General features: G+C 43.9%; 1 protein-coding gene across 5 annotated transcripts in view; it reads left to right on the top strand.

Moving 5' to 3' along the window:
• The window catches only part of LOC135519993 (F-box/LRR-repeat protein 4-like), a 42,100-nt gene extending 19,444 nt beyond the window's left edge, over positions 1 to 22,656 (top strand). The window contains exons 1-9 of one of the 5 annotated variants that reach the window (XM_064945289.1): positions 4,727 to 4,863; positions 8,755 to 9,031; positions 9,215 to 9,557; positions 11,537 to 11,873; positions 13,032 to 13,276; positions 13,706 to 13,919; positions 19,941 to 20,012; positions 20,190 to 20,502; positions 20,718 to 22,656. In XM_064945289.1, coding sequence (XP_064801361.1) covers positions 8,878 to 9,031; positions 9,215 to 9,557; positions 11,537 to 11,873; positions 13,032 to 13,276; positions 13,706 to 13,919; positions 19,941 to 20,012; positions 20,190 to 20,502; positions 20,718 to 20,881 — 1,842 coding nt within the window. In that variant the 5' untranslated portion in view covers positions 4,727 to 4,863; positions 8,755 to 8,877 and the 3' untranslated portion in view covers positions 20,882 to 22,656. The other 4 variants (XM_064945292.1, XM_064945290.1, XM_064945293.1 and 1 more) reach the window with 4 other exon arrangements.
• Positions 22,657 to 22,914: the final 258 nt, after the last annotated feature.

The following is a 22,914-nucleotide window of genomic DNA, read 5'->3' as shown; positions in this document are numbered from 1 at the left end:
CTCTGACCACTGCCCTCCACTACCAGCTAGAGTGAGTCCAGAGAGATGGATTAACCTTTTGGATGAGAGAACCTCCAGGAGTGTGTGGTGTGTTAGTTCACTGTGAGTAGCTAAGCGCCTGCTGTGAGTTTTGTGGTGTAACGTGTGCCCTCTGTGTCTGAGGCTGTCATAGCGACGAGTCAACGACGCACTGCGTCAAGGCTGCTCTGCGTTACAGTATAAGAGCATCCCCGAGACCTTGAGAGGTGAGAGAGTTCTCCTGCACCAGGACTGGCGTTTACTGTAGGCCTAGCTCATAGAAATAGAATGACTAGACAAGAATGCCATTCTGTCCACTCCATAGATGAATTGGGAGGATGGGAGATGCCCTGGTACACTGAATTTCTGAACTGAAAGGAAAGTGGGAGGGGTGGCGAGACGATGTGGGGAGCTCATCATCGCTGACCGAATCAGTGATGATGTGGGCTATTTGTCAAATCTCTTTTGTTTTCACCATTGGATCATAAAATGAATCTAATGAATTCTATTGGATTTACATTACAAGCCTATTTGACTCACCTTCCTGTTCTAGGCATGACATTTGACTGTGCGTGTGTTGACCCTGCCGTCCTCTGGAACAGTGCCAAGTTGATATACAGTATATCACCAACCTAATGAGCTAATGTTTGGTCGTCTTCCTTTCCCTTTATACCCCCATTAATGTTCAGCTGTTAGGTGAAAAGTAAATGAAGAACAGGATCTGATAATAACAAAGGTCTAATGGTTGTTTGTTAAAGACTCTGAGTACATGCTCTTTATTCCGGGGTGCATTTAATAATCTCTTTGTTTAGTGGATCTCTGGGGTCTATGAGAAGTTGCAGGGTCAGAGTCTCCTCTGTGTGCCTGGGAACTCTTTAACAGTGTATTTAATTAGGCTTCTAATCAGCCACTAAACACAAAATAAAATGAAACAATCTGTGTCTGTTTACTTTCCACCCCAACCAACCTCCTATTTGCATGTACCAGGCAAAAAAACAGAATTTATCGAAAGGAAAGATCAAGGTCATGACTTTTCATCGCAACCTATTTCCTGAAACCAATTAAAGAGCTAACGGTGAAGTTCAGCTGGAGGACGCGCGCTGGAAAACAATAGCAGAAGGAGATGACAGCTCTTCCGCTATCTTGCTGTATTTCTTCCTGTGCTAATTATATTTGCAGATTCTGTCATTTAGACAAAAGCCCGATAGCTTTTGTAATCAGGGTGAAATATTTCAAATGCTCTTTAGATAGTATTGCCAACCTTTGAAACTGGAGTCAAATGCTAGATATGGGATCATTTTGATTGGGAGGTTGGAATTTAAGACTTAATTAATGGAATGTTATCTTATAAATGATTACAAATGAAGGTTGGCCCTGATGAATGGTGAAAGGTATCGCCTAATGCTAATGATTGTTTTATGCAAAGGCTATTGCCGCCCTCAAGTCAATATTTGTTTTGTTCTTGGATTTGGACAAACCATTATGAACAAAAGAAGTGTAAATTATTCTGCTAAGCATTCTCAATACACCTCGAAGTTGATCAGATTCAGAAATGCAAAGAATGCCCTTTGTCTTCTTCAGTCCTTTTTGTTTTCTTCTAGCATTGCCTCCTATAACCTCACTAAAAGCCTTGGTTTTCAATGCAAAAGGTGTGTGATTTCAAGTGAGTGTGTGTGTCTTTTGCTGTGTTTCAATGTCATTCTACTCACTTTCTTGTCATTTCCTCCATCTTCTCTTCTATTCTTCATACTTCTTACTGATACAGTATATACCTACCCCCCTCTATTATTTACTGCATTCACTGCCCCTCCCCCTCCCCCCACTTACACATCACCTCCTCTTTTTTTCAACCTCAGTCTTTCTTCACCTTTCTTTACCCTCTGTGTTTGTAGAGGAGGCCTTGTGTAGCAGCCTGTGATGTGACTTCAGTCGAGCATCATGCCGGGGTGATGTGCAGCATACATTTGTTAACACCTGTTGGGATATCAAATGCATTTAAATGTATGTGAATAATTAACATACTGGCACCTGGAAGTCATGTTTTAATAGCTGGGACATTTGATCGCTGGCTTTATTTGACGTGAGAAAAAAATGATGTACATGGAAATAATACATTCTGTATTCAACTTCGATGAGGGTTGGTGAATATAGAAATATAAGGATTAGATTGGACATTCCCATTCAAATCAAATCAATGCTTTATGATGGGTGGACCGGTGGCCATATTGAGTGCACCCTATCTATTTCTATGTTAAGGCCTGGCATTGGCCAGATTCTATGCTAATGCAGAGGGGGATGGACACTAGGCATGGCTGGATGTTCTATGCACCCCATGAGATGTTACCCCATGTGGCTTGACTAAGGCTGGTGAGCATGGCTATAGCGATGCAGAGCGGCTTCTCTCTCTACTGTCTGTCGGTTTCCAGGGATGGAAATGGAAGAAAGCCTGTGGTGCACCTTCCACTTTTGGACGTTAACAAGGCGACACTCCATCTGAACTCCTCCTCCACATTTATTGGTTTGGTTTAACAGTACAGTACAGAAGAGAAGAGAACCCCCCCCCCTTTAGGACCAGAATGTGGGGCATCCCGTTCAGGCATTTCTTATATGCCTGCTATGTTAGTGTAGCACATGTGGTTGACACTCCCTTAGGTGTCCCGCTTGTGTCACCTCATTAGCTGGCTTCTGAGGTGGCACGATCGGCTAAGATGCTTGAGGAGGGCGGTCATGTGTGCTAGCAAGGCAGAGGTCTTGAGTTCGTGCCAGTATGGGCCGAATTGGGAGGAAGTGGTACTCACTAAGCAAGCAGTGTGATGTCTTTTACAGTGGTGCCGTGACCCAGATCTACAGTTGTGCTAGGGTCGCTGGTGAGTAATTTTGAGGGGTGAATGTAGCACATGTGGATGTGTGAACCTTACTCCTCAGCTTGAAATGTCCCCACTTGTGCCAGCGAATAGCCAGCTTTTACCAGCTTGCGCCAGGTATGGGCCAAATTACATTACATTTTACATTTAAGTCATTTAGCAGACGCTCTTATCCAGAGCGACTTACAAATTGGTGAATTCACCTTCTGACATCCAGTGGAACAGCCACTTTACAATAGTGCATCTAAATCATTAAGGGGGGGGGGGGTGAGAAGGATTACTTATCCTATCCTAGGTATTCCTTGAAGAGGTGGGGTTTCAGGTGTCTCCGGAAGGTGGTGATTGACTCCGCTGTCCTGGCGTCGTGGGAGGAAGTGGTACTCGCTAAACAAACAGCGTTACTCATTTTACATTAGGTTAGTCTGACCTCCTCTTTAGCCTCTCCACAGAGACAAGAGAGGGGCAGATTCGTTATTTAACTAAGTTTCTGACAGCTGGGGCAAAGTACAGTGACAGAAATTAACTTTTGTGTGTGTGTGTGTGTGTGTGTGTGTGTGTGTGTGTGTGTGTGTGTGTGTGTGTGTGTGTGTGTGTGTGTGTGTGTGTGTGTGTGTGTGTGTGTGTGTGTGTGTCTATGTGTGTGTGGTCATTTGCATGCGTGTGTGCTCACCCATGTGTATATATGCATGTGTGGCACAGTGGGCCGGAACAAAGGCCTGACAGTAGACAGGCTCGACGGCGGTGATGCCTAGGAGAGCTGACAGCCGCCTGGACTGTCAATCACAGAACTGGCAGTCCCGGTGCCCGCTGGCTCCAAATCACCCCCCTTTTCTCTCGTTAACTCTCTAGCTGGATAGACACCAGCTTCTCCTCTGATACTCTCCTCTGTTCCAGTGTCTTGGTAATGTACCTTAGCCAGTGGCCAGTGACCGCAGCGGTCTCAAAGCCTATTTTAGGGATAAGAAATAATCAAAGGAAATATAAGGAAATTATTCAGTTTTTTTTATTATATTACATATAATACAATTGAACACATTGAATTGTTCTCCTTTATAATTTTTGTCAGACAAGAAAAATATGCTTATCGTGTCAATTAATTATGATGACAAATATTTTTGGCTATTTGGTCATTGAATTGAAATCAAAGCTTCAAGAGAAAGAAAGGATTTGTGATTATTAAATTATGTGTTTATTACTAAATAACCCAAAGGGTTATTTATTGTTAAAACTGAGAGAAAAGAGAAATGGAGCTCTGTTAGTCAAAGGTAATTAATCTGCTCTAGTCACCCACAAAGGATGCCTGCTAATGAGAGCTTGGATTTTGATTGGCTGCTGAGGGTTCCGCAGGGACCCATTGCTCTTTTGTGGTGACAATAGGGCCTCAACGCACCAGAGAGACAAAGTGACTGGACAAGTCATTCATCTATGCAAATGCCAGCCAAGACATGACCATAAGCATCCATTAATCTCTCTCTCTCTCTCTCTTTCTCTCTCTCTGATTTTGTGTGAGTGTTTGTGTGTGATGGACAGCCAACAATGCAGTCCCTCTGCCTCTGCCTTGAGAGGTCAGAGGCAGGTTGTGACAGGAGAGTGCTCTGTTAGGAGAGGATAAATGTCACACCACTACATTGTCAGTCAATTCTGACGGACAAATGTTTTATTCACACTTTTTTTATCAGCCCTGATTACAATCACACACACACACACACACACACACACACACACACACACACACACACACACACACACACACACACACACACACACACACACACACACACACACACGTAACAAGAATAAATATGTTTCCTGTACAAAATACTATAATTCCCATAATGCTCCGCTTCATCGGCGTTCATTCTCGATGTAAACAGAAGTGAGAAGAAAAGTCTATGGTTTCAGGATTTCTGCTAACAATAATCTCAGATATGGATTAAAGACAGCCTTGCCAAATGAACGCTTAATTTGATCGACTGTTAATGTAAGTACATATGTAATCCTTGTTACATGTGTTCTTACTATTGAGTCTGCCACAGTCGTTTGCTAGCGAGACACATCATGCTAGCCATCGCTAACGTTCTAGTAGCTATCTGGCTGCGATATGCTACTTCAATGGTCTTTTGGGACAAACGTCATATTATCATGTCTTCTGAATATTAGATGAAGTGAGCATGTGCATCAACTTTAGCGGAACGGATGTATTTATTTTTTACTGGTTTATTTGTGGTCCACTACATGTCAAGATGATCACAGCTAAGCTAGCCACATTCCTGGGTGATTTTGACGTTCATGTGTGTGGGTTCCGTCAAGGCGACAAGTTGGTTCACGGTTAGCTAGCTGTAGTAACGTTAAATCAACAACATCGACGTAACGAGCTACACCTGGCATTCCTGCAATGGCATGTTCTGTCGCTAGTTGACAGGTGTTTGGGGTAGGGTTAGCTTAGCTAGCTATGTCAAGAATGTGTGTAGACTGTGGAGGGATTCTAGCTACATACATTGGCTAGGATGGGGGTATAGACCCACGGGAGAGGGAGAGTAGAGGAAAGATCATTTGACACACTGCAGCATCCCACTTAAAACCTTAAGCTTGTCCCACTTTTCTCTCTCCTCTTTATTGCCATGTTATAACCAGCAGCACACAGCAACGCTGAAAATATTGTGCCTTTTATGAGAGATTTGCATTCAGAAATGTAAGCTGCCCCACTTTCGAGGGGCCGATGCGGTTTCTTCTCTCAGTAATTGTTTGTCCCGTTTTCGAGAAGACCCTCTCAGAGGGAACGGATGTGGCCACTATGCAGAGTCTCCCTGTCATGACTTTAGTAAGCCGTGGGTAGAAAGAGGCCTTGTTTTTCCACCAGCTCAGAGGATCTGCAGCTCCTCCAAATAGGATGGGACCTCCATTATGGCATCTGCTGAGGGATTCCTTCGTGCTGCATCCCCAGTTGCTCTCTCGTCAAACAGCAGACGTTTGTGGCACTACTGCTGGTGCTTCTGCTCCATCGGATCCCTCTTCTTCCTGGTGCCTGAACCAGCTGACTGCTGGGTATGTCCCACCCTGCAGCTGAGGTTATTCTTTGTAGAGCCCCATCAATTGCTCTGGCATCACTGAAGGCTAACTTCTTTAATCTGGGGTCAAGTATAGCGGTTTCTGATAGCATGTGATTATATTCCATTATGTGGAACTTTCTGTCCATTGATGAACATAGGGTGTCCATCAACTCTATCACATGTCCTGTGGTTACATTTGCTTCTCTCTGGCAGCTGTCTGTGATTCGCTGCAGACCCTTACACAGGAGTATCCTTTTTGAGGCTGTCACATAGCTGAAAAGAGGGAACAGTAACTTAATAGTTCAGGTTTATGTTCTGTCTACTGATACCACATTCTCATCTACTGGTCATATACATATATTACTGGATTAAATAATGATGTAGTAATAACTGCTTACTGTACCTCTCCACTGATCTCCACAGTGACCTGCTCAAAGGGTTCCAGGACTCTGCACACCTCCTCCACCACCTCCCGTTCCTCTTGGGTCAGAGCATCAACAGGTGCATTGACAATGGCCAGGGTAGAGATGATGGCATCCTTTGACTCAAGAATCCGCTTCAACATATAAAATGGTGAATTCCACCTTGTAGTGCAGTCTTGTTTAGGCCTCAGCTCAGGGATCCCCATCTGGAAGTATTCCACAGATGCTTTCACTTTGTCCACAGTGAGCTTCATCACCGTCACAGCATCTCTTACAACCAGGTTGATTGTGTGGGCAAGACATGGATGATGTGTCCATTTTAACATTTTCATGGCTTTGGTTATGTTAGCTGCATTGTCGCTAACACAACAGACCACTTTTCTATCTACTTGCCATTCTCAACGGTTCCTCTGCCAAGTTCTCTGTGGTGTGTCTGTCGCTGAACTCAAAGCAGTCCAGAAGACAGCTAGACATCGACAAATCTTCAATGAAGTGACATGTAACTGACATGTAAGAAGTGGTTACCTTTGATGTGCAGCAGTCAGTGGTAAGGCAAACTGCAGAAGCTTTTTGGACACTTTCCCCCACTGAACCCTGTGTAATCTCCTACAGTTGTGGAATAACTGATTTTGAAAGGGTTTTTCTGCTTGGAATTGTGTACATTGGATTTCGACATATACATATAATTTCTAAAACCTCTGTCCTCCACCATTGAAAATGTCTGGAAATCGGTGGCAATCCTTTTAGCCAATGCAATATAATTTTGGCCTTGTTTTGCTACAGACATAGACGTTTGGCATAAACTGGTCCATATAAGACTGCGTTGCTGTGGGTCGCGGAGTAGGCCTATGTGACTGAGTGGGTACGGAGATGCTGGCTCCACCACTATCACAAGCAGGCCCGCTAGTTTCTCGAAGCTCTGCTACAGCTAGCTTCACATTTGGGTGCACAGTTCACATATACCGGTGTAGGTTGTGCTTAGAACCGGCTTTGTATGAGATTTTGTTTTGGCAAATTCTACACTGTGGTCTAACGTTGTCTACATTATTAAACTGCATCCAAATGCTATAGCCTGCCTATATGCTATGGGTCATTTGATTGAGACCACACTAAATAGCCTATAGGCGCACTTCAAATTGCGCGCCTGGCGGAGAATCAGAGATGATTGGTGGCATCGATATATATATATATATATGTATGTATGTGTGTGTGGATATGAATCAGATATATATGTGTGGCATCGATATATATATATATATGTATAACTCAACAAAAAAAGAACCGTCCTCACTGTCAACCGCATTTATTTTCAGCAAACCTAACGTGTAATTATTTGTATGAACGTAACAAGATTCAACAACTGAGACATAAACTGAACAAGTTTCACAGACATGTGACTAACAGAAATGGAATAATGTGTCCCTGAACAAAGGGGGGGCCAAAATCAAATGTAACAGTCAGTATCTGGTGCGGCCACCAGCTGCATTAAGTACGCAGTGCATCTCCTCCTCATGGACTGCACCAGATTTGCCAGTTCTTGCTGTGAGATGTTACCCCTCTCTTCCACCAAGGCACCTGTAAGTTCCCGGACATTTCTGGGGGGAATGGCCCTAGCCCTCACCCTCTGATCCAACAGGTGGACAGGCTGAGCACTGATGGAGGGATTGTGCGTTCCTGCTGTAACTCGGGAAATTGTTGTTGCCATCCTGTACCTGTCCCGCAGGTGTGATGTTCGGATGTACTGATCCTGTGCAGGTGTTGTTACACGTGGTCTGCCACTGCGAGGACGATCAGCTCCCTGTAGCGCTGTCTTATGCGTCTCACAGTACGGACATTGCAGTTTATTGCCCTGGCCACATCTGCAGCCCTCATGCCTACTTGCAACATGCCTAAGGCACGTTCACGCAGATGAGTAGGGACCCTGGGCATCTTTCTTTTGGTGTTTTTCAGAGTCAGTAGAAAGGCCTCTTTAGTGTCCTATGTTTTCATAACTTTGACCTTAATTGTCTACTGTCTGTAAGCTGTTAGTGTCTTAACGACCGTTCCACAGGTGCATGTTCATTAATTGTTTGTGGTTCATTGAATGGGAAACAGTGGACGTTTCGTTTTTTGCTGAGTTTATACAGCCTAATAAGCAATTCATTCTAAAACACAGAGAAATACATTTCATAAATTACAAATGACATTACCCACCACTGGACTAAATAAAAAATAAATACAATTTTTTTTCAATCCATCCCTAAGACGGACACATTTGCTTATTTCTTAGCAATTTGTGGGGAAAAGGATTGGCCCAAAGTTTTACTACTAGCACTCTTGAAGATCATCGGGGAATATTTTTCTGTCTTGCTTTTCTAACTCTTGCCTTGTGTGTCTTTTTGTCTCCCCACTAACCAACAGGTCCTGTATGTGGCTGGGCCTGTAGCCTGCACTGTGTTGGGCACAATCCCCGCCAGGCGGGCTTCTGGGGCCGCTTCCCAAAAGCCACACCCAGCCCACTGCTCCCCTGACCCACTGTTCCTTATGCTAACCCTTCTGAGCATGTTTTACTACATCTGTCTGCGGCGCCGGTCCAGGAGCGGAACTCGGTGTGAGGCGCTGACCAGCAGGCGCGCTGTGGAGTCAGGCCAGCGGGCTACCCTGCCCATCAGCGTGGAGGTGGAACAGTATGCCAAAGGTAGGCTCATTCACCTGCTATTGTGCCCTTGAGCAAGGCACTTAGTCCAACCCCTTAAAATAGCTCCAGGTGTGCTGCACTGGAGCCGGCACTGTGTGCTCCTCCCATAATGTGTGCTGTGTGTTTGTCTGCTATTGTCTGGTGGATTGGGAGCAGATGGACTAACCTTATCCTATCCTATAGAGGTGTTGGACTTCAGCTCCCACTATGGCAGTGAGAACAGCATGTCGTACACCATGTGGAACCTGGCCGGCATGCCCAACGTCTACCCCAGCTCTGGGGACTTCACCCAGACGGCCGTGTTCAGGGCCTACGGGGCGTGGTGGGAGCAGTGTGCCAGCGCGCCGCTTCCCTTCCGCCGCACGCCCAAGGCCTTCCACAGCCAGGACTACATCGAGCTGGCCTTCGAGGAACCTGTCTACCCCACAGCTGTGGAGGTGCTGGAGACCTACCACCCGGGGGCTATCGTCCAGATCATGGCCTGCTCCCTCAACCCCTTCTCCCAGAACCCTCCCACCGACGTCCGGTAAGGACCAGTGGTGGTGTGGGACTCTGGTTGTAGAAGTTTCTTCTATCATGAAATGTTGGTTTTTCGTCCATAGCCACTTTCACACCTTCCCTGTATACCACCCTGCATCCCACTGCTGGCTTGCTTCTGAAGCTAAGCAGGGTTGGTTCTGGTCGGTCCCTGGATTGGAGACCAGATGCTGCTTGAAGTGGTGTTGGAGGGCCAGTAGGAGGCACCCTTTCCACTGGTCTAATAGCCCAATATCCCAGGGCAGTGATTGGGGACATTGCCCCGTGTAGGGTGCTGTCTTTTGGATGGGACGTTAAATGGGTGTCCTGACTCTCTGTGGTCACTAAACATCCCATGACACTTATCATGAGTAGGGGTGTTAACCCTGGTGTCCTAGCTAAATTCCCAATATGGCCCTCATACCATCACGGTCACCTAATCATCCCCAGTTTACAATTGGCTCATTTATCCCCCTCCTCTCCCTTGTAACTATTCCCCAGGTCGTTGTTGTAAATGAGAATGTGTTCTTAGTCAACTTACCTGGTAAAATAAGGGTACATTTATATATATTTGCTTCAATCTCTCAACACAACCGGCGCTTCTATTTGAGTCAGTCGTCTATTTCCTTAATGCACACAGCTGTTGCTCAATTCATTTCTGAAAAGACTACCACATTTTTTATTGTAACCATTATAATAGCAAATCTATCGAAGGTCAGACTTGCAAAGACTAGGCTGCCTATCATACACCCCAATTTCGCCCTTCAGCACCATGGAGAGCAGTACCGGTAATCACTGAAGTCACCTTTTTCTTTTTGGTGGCGTCATGGCTAGCAACGATGACAGAATATTGAACGATTGTTTTTAATGCACATGACCGTAGGAATATCAAAGCTGTGTCCATGTTAACTTCAAACCATTCATTTAGACCCAGCGTTTATTTGAAACAGGCGTTTACATTTACATTTAAGTCATTTAGCAGACGCTCTTATCCAGAGCGACTTACAAATTGGTGAATTCACGTGCTGAAATGTGTGCAGCTGCCCGACTATTAAATTGGACAGGTGTGTGTGTGAGAAAATTAAGTACTGAGTGAGTGTGTGCATAGTCGGTGCAAAAATAAAACTGTAATACAAGGTTCAATGCATATAGTCCATGTAGCCATTTTGTTATCTGTTTAGCAGTCTTATGGCTTGGAGATGGAAGCTGTTCAGGAGCCTGCCTTTGTCATACTTGTTGCTCCGGTACCAGTTGTTGTGCGGAAGCAGAGAGAACAGTCTATGGCTTGGGTGGCTGGATTCTTTAACAATTATCCTGGCCTTCCTTTCACACCGTCTGATCTAGAGGTCCTGGATGGCAGGGAGCTTGGCCCCAGTGATGTAGTTTGGCTGTCCGCACCACCCTCTGTAGTGCCATGCGATCGAGGGCAGTGCAGTAGTCACACCAAGCAATGATGCAGCCAGTCAAGGTGCTCTCAATTGTGGAATGTAGTTTTTCTATTAATATGTTAATAGACCAATAAGAAAGAGAGTTCCAAACCTCTCTGCCAATAACAGCTCATTTTCAGTTTCTCCACTCAGACCACTCTGACAGTCCTAGCAAAATTATTGCTTGAGAAACTGCTCTTTGCACGGCTGCAGTGGACCTTTTTTAAAGTCATGCTTGCACTTTTATTTGTATTTCTTTTAACATATGGGTAGTTCTGGGAATCTAACCCACTGTCCTGGCATTGCGACTGCCATGCTCTAACAACTGAGCTACAGAGGACCACAACGGAATGTGTGTTTGTACTCTATTGGCTGGTTTCCCAGACACAGATTAAGCCTGGTCTCAGAATAAGAAGCACTTTCACTTAGATTCTCCATTGAGCACGTTTATATTAGTTCAGGACTAGGCTTAGCATGGGCAAACTGCCCTTAGTGAATGTCTCAGATTAAAGAATGGTGAGTCTGTGTGTACCTCGTGACTGGTGTACCTCTCTGTCCCCAGGTGGGAGGTGTTGTGGGCTGATGAGCCCACCAAGGTGCTGACTCCCCAGGCCAGGCAGTTCTCTCCCAGCATCAAGCAGCTGAGCTTCCCCACCAACTTGATCCGCGTGGAGGTCAACAGCTCCCTGCTAAAGTACTACACGGAGCTGGACGCCGTCGTCCTGCGTGGCCAGAAAGAGAGGCCCATCCTCTCCCGTTATAAGATGCCCAGGATCGACATCTGTGACCTGAGTGACAGCGATGAGGAACTGTCTGACCCGGGAGCCTCCTTCAGACAGGCCGGGGATGGCAAGCACATTAACCTAGGGAATGGATACTTTGATAAACTGCCCTACGAGGTGGGGAGAATACGCTATTAGACACTCACATATACTACAACACTCGTATATGGCTGCTGGCTGTATTTTCTGTCCACAAAACGGCACTGAAATTTGAAAAAAAAAGGTTGGCAATAATTGCAGGACAATTGCAAGATGCTGCTCCGCCATTTCCTGTTTGCAAACATGTGACTAGTTCGCCTGATTTCAGCTTATGTGACTAAAACAAGCAAGTATAGTGTAGAGAATCATTGTTCCATCTAAACTGCTATGAAATATATTTTTCATAACATAATCAGCTGTTTGAAGCTGGTGTACAAAACTGCAAGTAAAAGACACAGAAACTAAACTTAACAATGGGAGCATAGAAATAGCACACACAGAAGAGATATAATGCTTCTTAGATGTGGTTTTAATGAGAATGACAGATCTATAACATATGATATATCATTTCTATGTGAATTTGTGTGGGGTCACCCAAAAAGTGACATATTGCAGTTTTAAGTGTAGTCTCATCTACTGAAAATGTTTGTACTTAGGGTATCTTGGGCAGTTTTTTGTACTTTGCCAGGACTTAATTTGACAAAAAATGTCTCCCATGGACCAACACATACCGTCTTGGACCCATGGAGATATTTGATATTAAGCTTACAAAACAGTCATTTTCATGTTATAAAAGACATGTCATATTTTCTAAGACGAGCTGTTCTCTTGGTTTTATGTACTGCTCTCCAAACCGCTGCCATTCACCTCACTCCTCACAACCGATGTGTGTGTCTGAAATACAATATAGCTATTATCTGCTAGCGGATACCCTGTTGAACACACAGCGTATTGTTTATTCACTGCACACATACACACCTATTCTCTCTCTCTACCTCTGTCTTACTGAGAAGCACACTTCCATATTGCACGAACAGGCAGACTCACTGCCACATTGAAGCTCACTGCCACAAGGATATTGCTTTGTGTGTGTGTGTGTGTTCCACATACACTGTTTTATATTATTCTGCTCTGCCTGACATCATCCCTTCTGTCTCTTTCTTGCTTTCCTTCTTGCTTTCCTTGTCTCTCTCTTCCTCCATTGTTATTTATCCTTCTTCCTCTACACCCTCTCCCACCATCCTCCCTTCTCTCTTATTATCTCTCTGTAATTCTCTCCCTTCTCTCCCCCTGCAGCTGATCCAGCTGATAGTTAGCCACTTGACTCTGCCCGACCTGTGTCGCCTGACCCAGACCTGCAAGCTACTCCGCCAGCACTGCTGTGACCCCCTCCAGTACATCCAGCTGAGCCTGCAGCCATACTGGGCTCGCCTCAGTGACACCTCCCTGGGCCACCTGCAGGGCCGGTGCACCCTGCTCCAGAGGCTCAACCTCTCCTGGACCGGTAACCGTGGAGCCCTCACCCTCACCGGCTTCAGCAGGTGAGGCATGGGGCTGGGGGGGACTAGAGAATCTGGACATTTTGTGGTTCATCGGTCTCTGTCTTTAGAGTGGCATGTGTGTGCCCATCACTTCGGTTGATTTCAGGCTGAGGAACCGTCTGTGTAAATATTGGACTATAAATTGTGCCTTTCTGTATTTTACTTGTGCTAAAATCTTTATTGTATTTTACTGAGCCATTTACTTTATGTTCGTATTCTCTCATTATTTCTTGTTGTTGCATTGTCGAGAAGGAACCTGCAAGTAAGCATTTTTTTTAGTTGGACAGCGTATACCATGTGTATCCCATACATACAACTAATAAAACTTGAAACTGAAACTAACATAAAATTGTCAAATCCTGAACTTCCGTGTTAATGTTGTTGCCATGCCACAACAAGGTCTGACACCCCCTCCCCCCTCCCTCTCAGCTTCATGAAGGCGTGCGGTGGGAGCCTGGTGTGTCTGGAGCTGTCGTGTTGTCACTTCCTGAGTGAACCGTGTCTGGAGGTCATCTCCCAGACGTGTCCCGGGCTGCAGGAGCTCAACCTGTCCTCGTGCGACCGCCTCCACCCCCAGGCCTTTACACACATCTCCAAGCTCACCCGCCTGCACCGGCTAGTGCTCTACCGCACAAGGATAGAGGTACAGTGCCTTCAGAAGTACCCCTTGACTTATTCTACATTTCGTTGTTACAGTCTGAATTTTCAAAATGGTTCAAAAAAACAAAAAAGCACCTACACACAATACCCCATAATGACAGTGTTTTTAGATATTTTGCAAAACACTAACTCGGGCCACTCAGGAACGTTCACTGTCTTCACTGATTTTTCCTGTGCTTGGCTCCAGTCTGTTTTATTTTTTATCCTGAAAAACTCCTCAGTCCTTAATGATTGATTACAAGCATGCCACTACTATGCTTGGACATATGGAGAGAGGTACTTAGTAATGTGTTGTATTGGATTTGTCCCAAACACAACACTTTGTATTCAGAACAAACATTTTTTGCAGTATTATAATAGTGCCTTGTTGCAAACAGGAAGGATGTTTTGGAATATATTTATTCTGTACCGGCTTCCTTCTTTTCACTCTGTCATTTGGGTTTGTATTGTGACATAACTGAGGATGGATGGATTACCAGCATTGTAGTTTTCTCCTTTCACAGCCTTTCAACTCTGTAACTGTTTTAAAGTCCCCATTGGCCTCGTGGTTTCTTTCCTCTCCAGCAACTGAGTTAGGAAGGAAGCCTGTGTCTTTGTAGTTGCTGGGTGTATTGATACGCCACCCAAAGTGTAATGAGTAACTTCACCATGATCAAAGGGATATTCACTGTCTGCTTTTTTTTTTTTTTTTTTTACCCATCTACCCATAGTGCCCTTCTTTGTGAGGTATTGGTAAACATCCCTGGTCTTTGTGGTTGAATATGTGTTTGAGATTTACTGCTCGACTGAAGGACCTTATATGTTTGGGGTACAGAGATGAGGTAGTCATTCAAAAAACATTAACATTAGAACAGCCTTTCTTTAAATTACTATAACGGCCTTGTTTTTCTAACGATAATATCTGTGTTAATATTGCAAAGTGAACTTTCTAGCAACCTTTTGTCGTATTGACGTGACTGTTGTCGTCGACCGGAAACAGGGTATGCTGTCATCTGACTTTTTTTTAAACTTAATGACTGAAAATGACATGGCTGAAGTTAAACTTACACAAATGCTTGTCCTGCTTTGGCTGTAAAGCATAATTTCAAAATCTGAGATGACAGGGTGATTAACAAAAGGCTAAGCTGTGTTTCAATATATTTAACTTGTGATTTCATGAATATGAATATTTTCTAGTAATATTTTTTGTCCGTTGCGTTATGCTAATTAGTGTCAGTTGATGACAATTCTCCCGGATCCGGGAGAGGTAGTTCCAAGAGTTAAGCCATTTTGCCACAACTTTGGAAGTATGCATTGTCCATTTGGAAGACCCATTTGCAACCATGCTTTAACTTCCTGACTAATGTCTTGAGATGTTGCTTCAATATATCCACATCATTGTGATGCCTCATGATGCCATCTATTTTGTGAAGTGCACCAGCCCCTCCTGCAGCAAAGCACCCCCACAACATGATGCTGCCACCCCCATGCTTCACGGTTGGGATAATGTCCTTCAGCTTGCAAGCCTCCCTCTTTACCCTCCAAACATAACGATGGTCATTATGGCCAGCAGTTATATTTTTGATTCATCAGACCAGAAGACATTTCTCCAAAAGTACAATATTTGTCCCCATGTGCAGTTGCAAACCATAGTCTGGCTATTTTATGGCGGTTTTGGAGCCGTGGCTTCTTCCTTGCTGAGCGGCCTTTCAGGTTATGTTGATCGTATTGGCGTGGCTGTTGTCATCGACCGGAAACAGGGTATGCTGTCATTTGACTTTTTTTTTAAACTTAATGACTGAAAATGACATGGCTGAAGCAGACATGACTATTCACTGTGAAAGAGGCTTTATCCATGTTGCTTGGTGATACGGATTCACACACGTCCTTGCACTTTTAAAAGCGATGATGTCGAGGTGAGTGAAATAAGTGAACAGCAGTTTGGTGTTGTCAATGTTTGATGCTGTGAAACTTGGGGAATAGCTCACAGATTAGCAAATCATAATTTGGTTGGTACAGGCCAGCACATCCGTGCCAGCGGTCAAGATCGAATGATTGCTCTCTGTCTCATGGAAATAGTTGCAGTGTTTAGCTGTACATAGTCAACTAACTAGTTGGTTGTTTTGTCTTGGTTCTACCAATGTAATTATATGGAAACTGCTTGCTATAGCTAGCTAGCTAATTAGTTAGCTAGTTAGTCTGTCAGGCAAGAAAGGTTGTGCATAACAGTAAATTTGGACAGCGCTCACGAAGCGTCAACCTCTGCTGTCACTATCACAACTGTCTGACTGTATCACCAGTGGCAGAACTACAGTTTTATACAGGGGTGGCCAAGGCTACTTCAGAAAATGTAGTGTGTACCCCTAACCTGGCATCTAAGGAGCATGAATGAATCCTATGATTGCTGATTAGAGGTAGAAGTGATAATTCACTTAACCCGGAGTTCTTCAATGTAGCAGACAGTGTGGTCCAAAAGGGTTACTTCACTAGAATTCTTTAACATGAATAGTCAGTGTCTCTACCTCGGCACTGCAGCTCAATTTCTCTCTCTCTCTCTCACACACACACACACACACTGTACTGTACTCACATACTGGACAGACTTGGGTCACTCTGTTTTCATGAATATGTAATCTGTGTCAAGTGTTGAACATCCAAAATATTTTCAGAGAATTAAGCTCAAGGAGATAAGAGCATTTGTATGTTACATAAATTACATTAGTTTATTTACAAAAAAAATGTAATTGACAAAAAAAACACTGCAATTTGACATACCTGGTATCAAACAGAAATGGACTTTAAAAATAATTTTGATGCCCATCAATGTTACAGACTTACACTATCATATTCATGCCGATATATATATTATGTTAACTAATAGCAAAGAAAAGTTTTGGAATTGGCCTAATCAAGACCAAATTAAATCTGTGTGACATGATACCCTTTGGATTTATCATTTTAGAATGTCAGCGTACTAGCTAGTACACAGTGCAGGTTTTAATCATGACCAGAGGGACTGCCTAAGAGCCAAATTATCCTAGACAGATTTAAAACAGCATAATTCTGTGTTTCTGGTGAGAACTGGCAAAATGTTAGACTCATCCATGTTGAGGGAGCATGCCCTCCGTGACTCAACACTGAGAATTCCGAGGTGACTTAACATGTCATCAACCATTGTCATCTTAAGGTGGGTTTAAATCAGTTTTGAAGCTGAGAAGCTTCTCTCCCAAGACGCACTGCTGACTGGTGTAACAACAGAAATCTTACAAAGTCGAAAGCCGCTTGGTTTGATGAACTTCATGTTTGAGGTCCTCTAAGTCTGACTCAAAGTTCTGAGCAAAGGAAAACAGAGGCTCCTCATTCAAGAATGTTGTACTCTTTGGGTTGAGAGACTGGATCCCTTGCATTATCTTGCAAGCCTTTGAAAAACGCCTCTGCAGCTCAGCTGTGAGATTGTCAAGCACCTGATAAAAGATAGCTCTTTGGAAGCTCTCACCATCACTTTGGTCTCTATTTTTCTGTCCTACAGTGCTCATCATCAATGAGTCGTAAAAAAGCTTGTTTTGGGTCTTTTACACACTGTTTGTACACTTATTTTGCAGTGCTCTGCAATCTCTTCAACTAGGGATGCACAATATATCAGTGAACATATCGGAATCGTCCGATATTAGCTAAAAATGCCAACATCGGTATTGCATCTGCCAAGTTTAATGCCGACGTTAAAAAACAATACCAAAGCTACCTTGCATACCTATATAACGTACAGTTGAAGTCTGAAGTTTACAAACACCTTAGCCAAATACATTTCAACTCAGTTTTTCACAATTCCTGACTTTTAATCATAGTAAAAATTCCCTTTCTTTGGTCAGTTAGGATCACCACTTTATTTTAAGAATGTGAAATGTCAGAATAATATTAGCGAGAATGATTTATTTCAGCTTTTATTTCTGTCATCACATTCCCAGTGGGTCAGAAGTTTACATTCACTCAATTAGTATTTGGTTGCATTGCCTTTAAATTGTTTAACTTGGGTCAAACGTTTCGTGTAGCCTTCCACAAGCTTCCCACAGCTAAGCTGTGTTTCAGGTGTGTTTCAATATATTTCACTTGTGATTTCATGAATATTTTCTAGTAATATTTTTGTTGTCCGTTGCATTATGCTAATTAGTGTCAGTTGATGACAATTCTCCCGGATCCGGGAGCGGTAGTTCCAAGAGTTAAGCCATTTTGCCACAACTTTGGAAGTATGCATTGTCCATTTGGAAGACCCATTTGCAACCATGCTTTAACTTCCTGACTGATGTGTTGAGATGTTGCTTCAATATATCCACATCATTGTGATGCCTCATGATGCCATCTATTTTGTGAAATGCACCAGCCCCTCCTGCATAGTCTGGCTATTTTATGGCGGTTTTGGAGCCGTGGCTTCTTCCTTGCTGAGCGGCATTTCAGGTTATGCTGATATCAGACTCGTTTTACTGAAAATATTGATACTTTTGTACCTGTTTCCTCCAGCATCTTCACAAGGGCCTTTGCTCTTGTTCTGGGATTGATTTGCACTCTTCGCACCAAAGTACGTTCATCCCTAGGAGACAGAACGTGTCTCTTTCCTGAGCGGTATGACGGTTGCATGGTCCCGTGGTGTTTACACTTGCGTACTATTGTTTGTACAGATGAACGTGGTACCTTCAGGCGTTTGGAAATTGCTCCCAAGGATGAACCAGACTTGTGGAGGTCTACAATTTGTTTTCTGAGGTTTTGGCTGATTTTTTTTTGATTTTCCCATGATGTCAAGCTAAGAGGCACTGAGTTTGAAGGTAGGCCTTGAAATACATCCACAGGTACACCTCCAATTGACTCAAATGATGTCAATTAGCTTATCAGAAGCTTCTAAAGCCATGACACAATTTTCTGGAATTTTCCAAGCTGTTTAAAGGTCAACTTAGTGTATGTACAGTCAACTTCGTGTATGTAAACTTCTGACCCACTGGAATTGTGATGCAGTGAAATAATCTGTTTGTAAACAATTGTTGGGAAAAATACTTGTGTCGTTTACAAAGTAGATGTCCTAACCGACTTGCCAAAACTATAGTTTGTTAAAAGTGTTTGCTAAGTAGCATATATTGAGACGATGTTGTAACACAAGTGATGCCATATTTTTAGGCTGATGCACATGGGTATATTGGTGGTGTGTGGGTTAAGAGGTAGTTGAGCTTTCTATCAGATACATGGCCTGTGCATGGCACCATTGCGGTTTACGTAGGACTAATTCTCTGCTGTCATCATTTGTAATGAACTCAGAGCTCGGGTCCTGTTCTTGCCCAGGCCTGCTACAAAACCTTACAGGGCATTTCTGAGTGTTGTTCTCATGTTTCAGCCTTTCCTAAGTTAAACACCATACCGTAGTCTTTCCAGTGTAGTGAGGTTGAGGTCTAAGCTTTCAGGTTGTTTACTGCAGGCAGACTGAGCAGGCTGTGTGTTTGTCTCCAGTCCTATGTGTCATCCAAGCCCTGTTGTCTGTCATTAAGCTGTCATTAAGCTGTCACTGGTATAATTAAATAGTTCTTTGGCTGCCAAAAGTCATAAAAAGAGACCACCAGACACACACTCACGAAACACATAGCATACACATTAGAGATGCTTGCTAAAGTACACGTCACGCACACCCAATTGCCATTGGGTGGCATGTTGACAGTTCCACATTGAAATCCCACCTCTATCCCTGTCTAGCAATGGTGGATAGGTGATAAGCAAATGTATATTTTTTTTACGCTTTGAAATGTTACACTACTATAATACTGTTGAGTTATGTGTTTGCCAGACCAAGTCGTCTTGGAGAGATATTGAATAACATGGGGTAGACCTGTTATTGTAAAATGTTGACGCACATTCCTCAGTCTCATTTTACTGTGTGTGTACAAAAAGGGGTGCAATCATCATATTTTGGGTCAGTCGATAGAAACTTAACTCAACTTTGACATTTTCACTCTCTCTCTCTCACTTGCTTTGTTTTATGTTGCTGCAGCAAACAACCATGTTGCGCATCCTAACCTTCTGTATTGAGCTGAGACACCTCAACCTGGGGAGCTGTGTGATGGTAAGATGCCCCCCACAAATGCACTCGCTATCATAACCTGCTCTTGCGCCAGAGAGACATTCTAGGATCAGCCTCACCCCTTAACTCTGAACCACAACTGAGAATCATGATAATTGATTCAGTCATTCTGTGCTGGCTAACAGCCCCAAGGTCACCGCCCCTATGTTCTCCCTGCAGATAGAGGACTATGATGTGGTGGCCAGCATGCTGGCTGTCCGCTGCCGCTCATTGCGCTCCCTGGACCTGTGGCGCTGCAGAAGCCTGTCGGAGCGTGGCCTGGCCGAGCTGGCTGCAGGATGCAGATTACTGGAGGAGCTGGACCTGGGCTGGTGCTCCACACTGCAGAGCAGCTCGGGCTGCTTCCAGCACCTGGCCCGCAACCTGCAGTGCCTGAGGAAGCTCTTCCTCACCGCCAACCGCACCGTGTGCGACTCGGACATTGAGGAGCTGGCTGCCAACTGCCCCGCACTGCAGCACCTCGACATACTGGGTGAGTACTACCTCCCTCTTCCTTTCTTAATCTGTCTCTCTTTCTCTCGTTCTATCACATCAGTTTATATTAAGTCATTTTAGTTAGAACCACAGATGTGTTCACACCCGATATTTGAATATAGTATTTTACTTGGGGCATTTAGAACACAGTATTCATCAAGTGGTCACAAATGTTGCTCACTTATGTGGTATGTTTGTGTTGTTGATTGACAGGCACCCGGATGGTAAGCTCCTCCTCCCTGAGGAAGCTGCTGCAGGCGTGTCCGAAGCTCCTCCTCCTGGACGTGTCCTTCTGCGCGCAGGTGGACGCCCGCATTGTCCAAGAGCTCTGCGGACTCTTCCCCAATGTGGCCATCAAGAAGAGCTTTACCCAGTGACCTCACCCAGCCACACCCTCACACAGGGACACTGTCACAGGGACACCAGGGGGGAGGCACTACTTTTGACTAGTGGGGTGGAGTATTACTGAATGCCCAGTGGGTAGAATGAATGGGGTCTGATGGCCGAGTGCACTAAGGCCTATTATAATATGGACTGAATGGTTAGGAGTGTTGTGTTGTGGTGACATGAGCATCGGCTGAACACCTCACCTACATCTCAACACAGTCTCCTCATGTTAAGCTGCTGAATGCAAGAGAGAGTCTTGAGAGGAGAAACTGGTTGAAATCAGGGTCACGGGTGCCAAAGTCGCTAGATTTCATTGTTGGTCAGCCTAGTAACTGACACATCTGGTGGCGGCTGCTTGTCATTTGTCCACCCCTCCTGTGACTCATTTGTAAAATGTCTGACCTCAGTGTTTTATCTGAATCTGAAATCTCAGGGGTTTTATCTTGTTCATATTGTTCAATTATTATGTAGATGTTTTTTTTTCAGAAACCAGCAGAAGAGCCTCCTTTTATTCTGAGAGAAACATTTGAGTCCTGTTTGATTTGTTCTGAGACAACGAGAATTCTGGGAAAAAATGTACATGTACATTTTTTTTTATGTTGAATATTGTGCAAATTGTATGATTGTAAAATGATATCAATATCCTTAATTATTTATTGATCTTGTAATATATTATTGCACATCTCCAATGCTACGTTAGCATTTCCTTTAAACTGAGACTCAGCGATACGAGCAGCAGTGTGAAACAAATATATATTTAGGAATAAACGCTATACAATAGGCTGTACATGTGAGCACCCACAGTCCCGTACAGAGCATCTTCGCATGTGCATGGGAGATCGCTTCACTCTCATGCAAATGTGATAGCTGAGGGACAACTACTTCGGAGTAGATTAGCCTCTCGCTTCACTATCTTCGTTGTTGGGGATATTGGCCTGATATCCAGCTACTGGAATTTGTATAGCTGAATCTACCTTTAAGCAAATCTTGGGAGTGTCATTTTGAGCAGTAGCTAGCTAGTATGGTATTTTTGTGCCTTATATTCATGACTGAATGTGGTGTCTGTGTCAGTGGTTGTAATGCTTTGCTTCCTGCCCTCTACCAAAGTTACCATCAAATCCCATGTCCCTCGCTATAGCTTTATTTGACCAGTGAAGAAACCCATGCAGATCTGTCATCTTGATTTGACATATGCAAAGCCATATTTATTTTAAGCAGAATCTTATCTCCATCTTTCAATTCCCTTTTTTTATTAAATGGCAGTTATGTCTGCTTTTTGGATTACATATTTTATCTGTGGGAACGTGGTCTGGTCACGCTCAAATCACTAAAGTAACCTGCACAGGGAAACTATTGAAAAACACATATTAATGTTAACATTCGTGCAACGAACACACGCAATCTGTCATCCCGCTACACAAATCTAGTTTCTCTCCTTTGTCCGGTCACTAGCTGACCAAAGTCACCACAGTTTTCGCCATATTGTAAATGCTACTTTTATTTAGAGGCATTTATTGATGTGGACCTGCTATTTTTGCACTGATGGACTTTTCCCCAGTCAGTTTTGGATGCGTGTGTGTGGTCAAACTTAGTGCCATTTGTAGAACCTTTAGTAATGTACCCTTAACTAAGTGTGAATGTCAGGTGTGGTGTCGTCAAGACTCACTGGCAGATAACCACTCTAAAGTGTTGAAAAAGGTTGCACCTGTACTATGACGAAACTGGGTGCTTTAATTTTAAATAAAATGAAGGTTGTTGACTGAGACTACGTATTTATCCCCAACTGTATGTCCATTGAAATGCCAGGGTCGACTGCCTTGTATTTCTGGCTCATAGTGTACATGGTGCTGACATTACACCGCCTTGTTTTGATCACTCTTTAATTAGAAAGGTGCCATTACAGAGTTCTCCGGCTTGTCCCTGTAGGATCATTATTTTGGGATCCAGGTAGAACCTTTTCACCCAACAAAGAACCCTAAAATGGCACGTTTCTTCAGATGGAAAAGGGTCAATGTCGAACTCT

Source organism: Oncorhynchus masou, chromosome 29, assembly GCF_036934945.1.
Source record: "Oncorhynchus masou masou isolate Uvic2021 chromosome 29, UVic_Omas_1.1, whole genome shotgun sequence".
Lineage (NCBI taxonomy): Eukaryota > Metazoa > Chordata > Actinopteri > Salmoniformes > Salmonidae > Oncorhynchus > Oncorhynchus masou.
The sequence above is the reverse complement of the archived record's forward strand: the minus strand, read 5'-3'. Positions and strand labels throughout refer to the sequence as shown.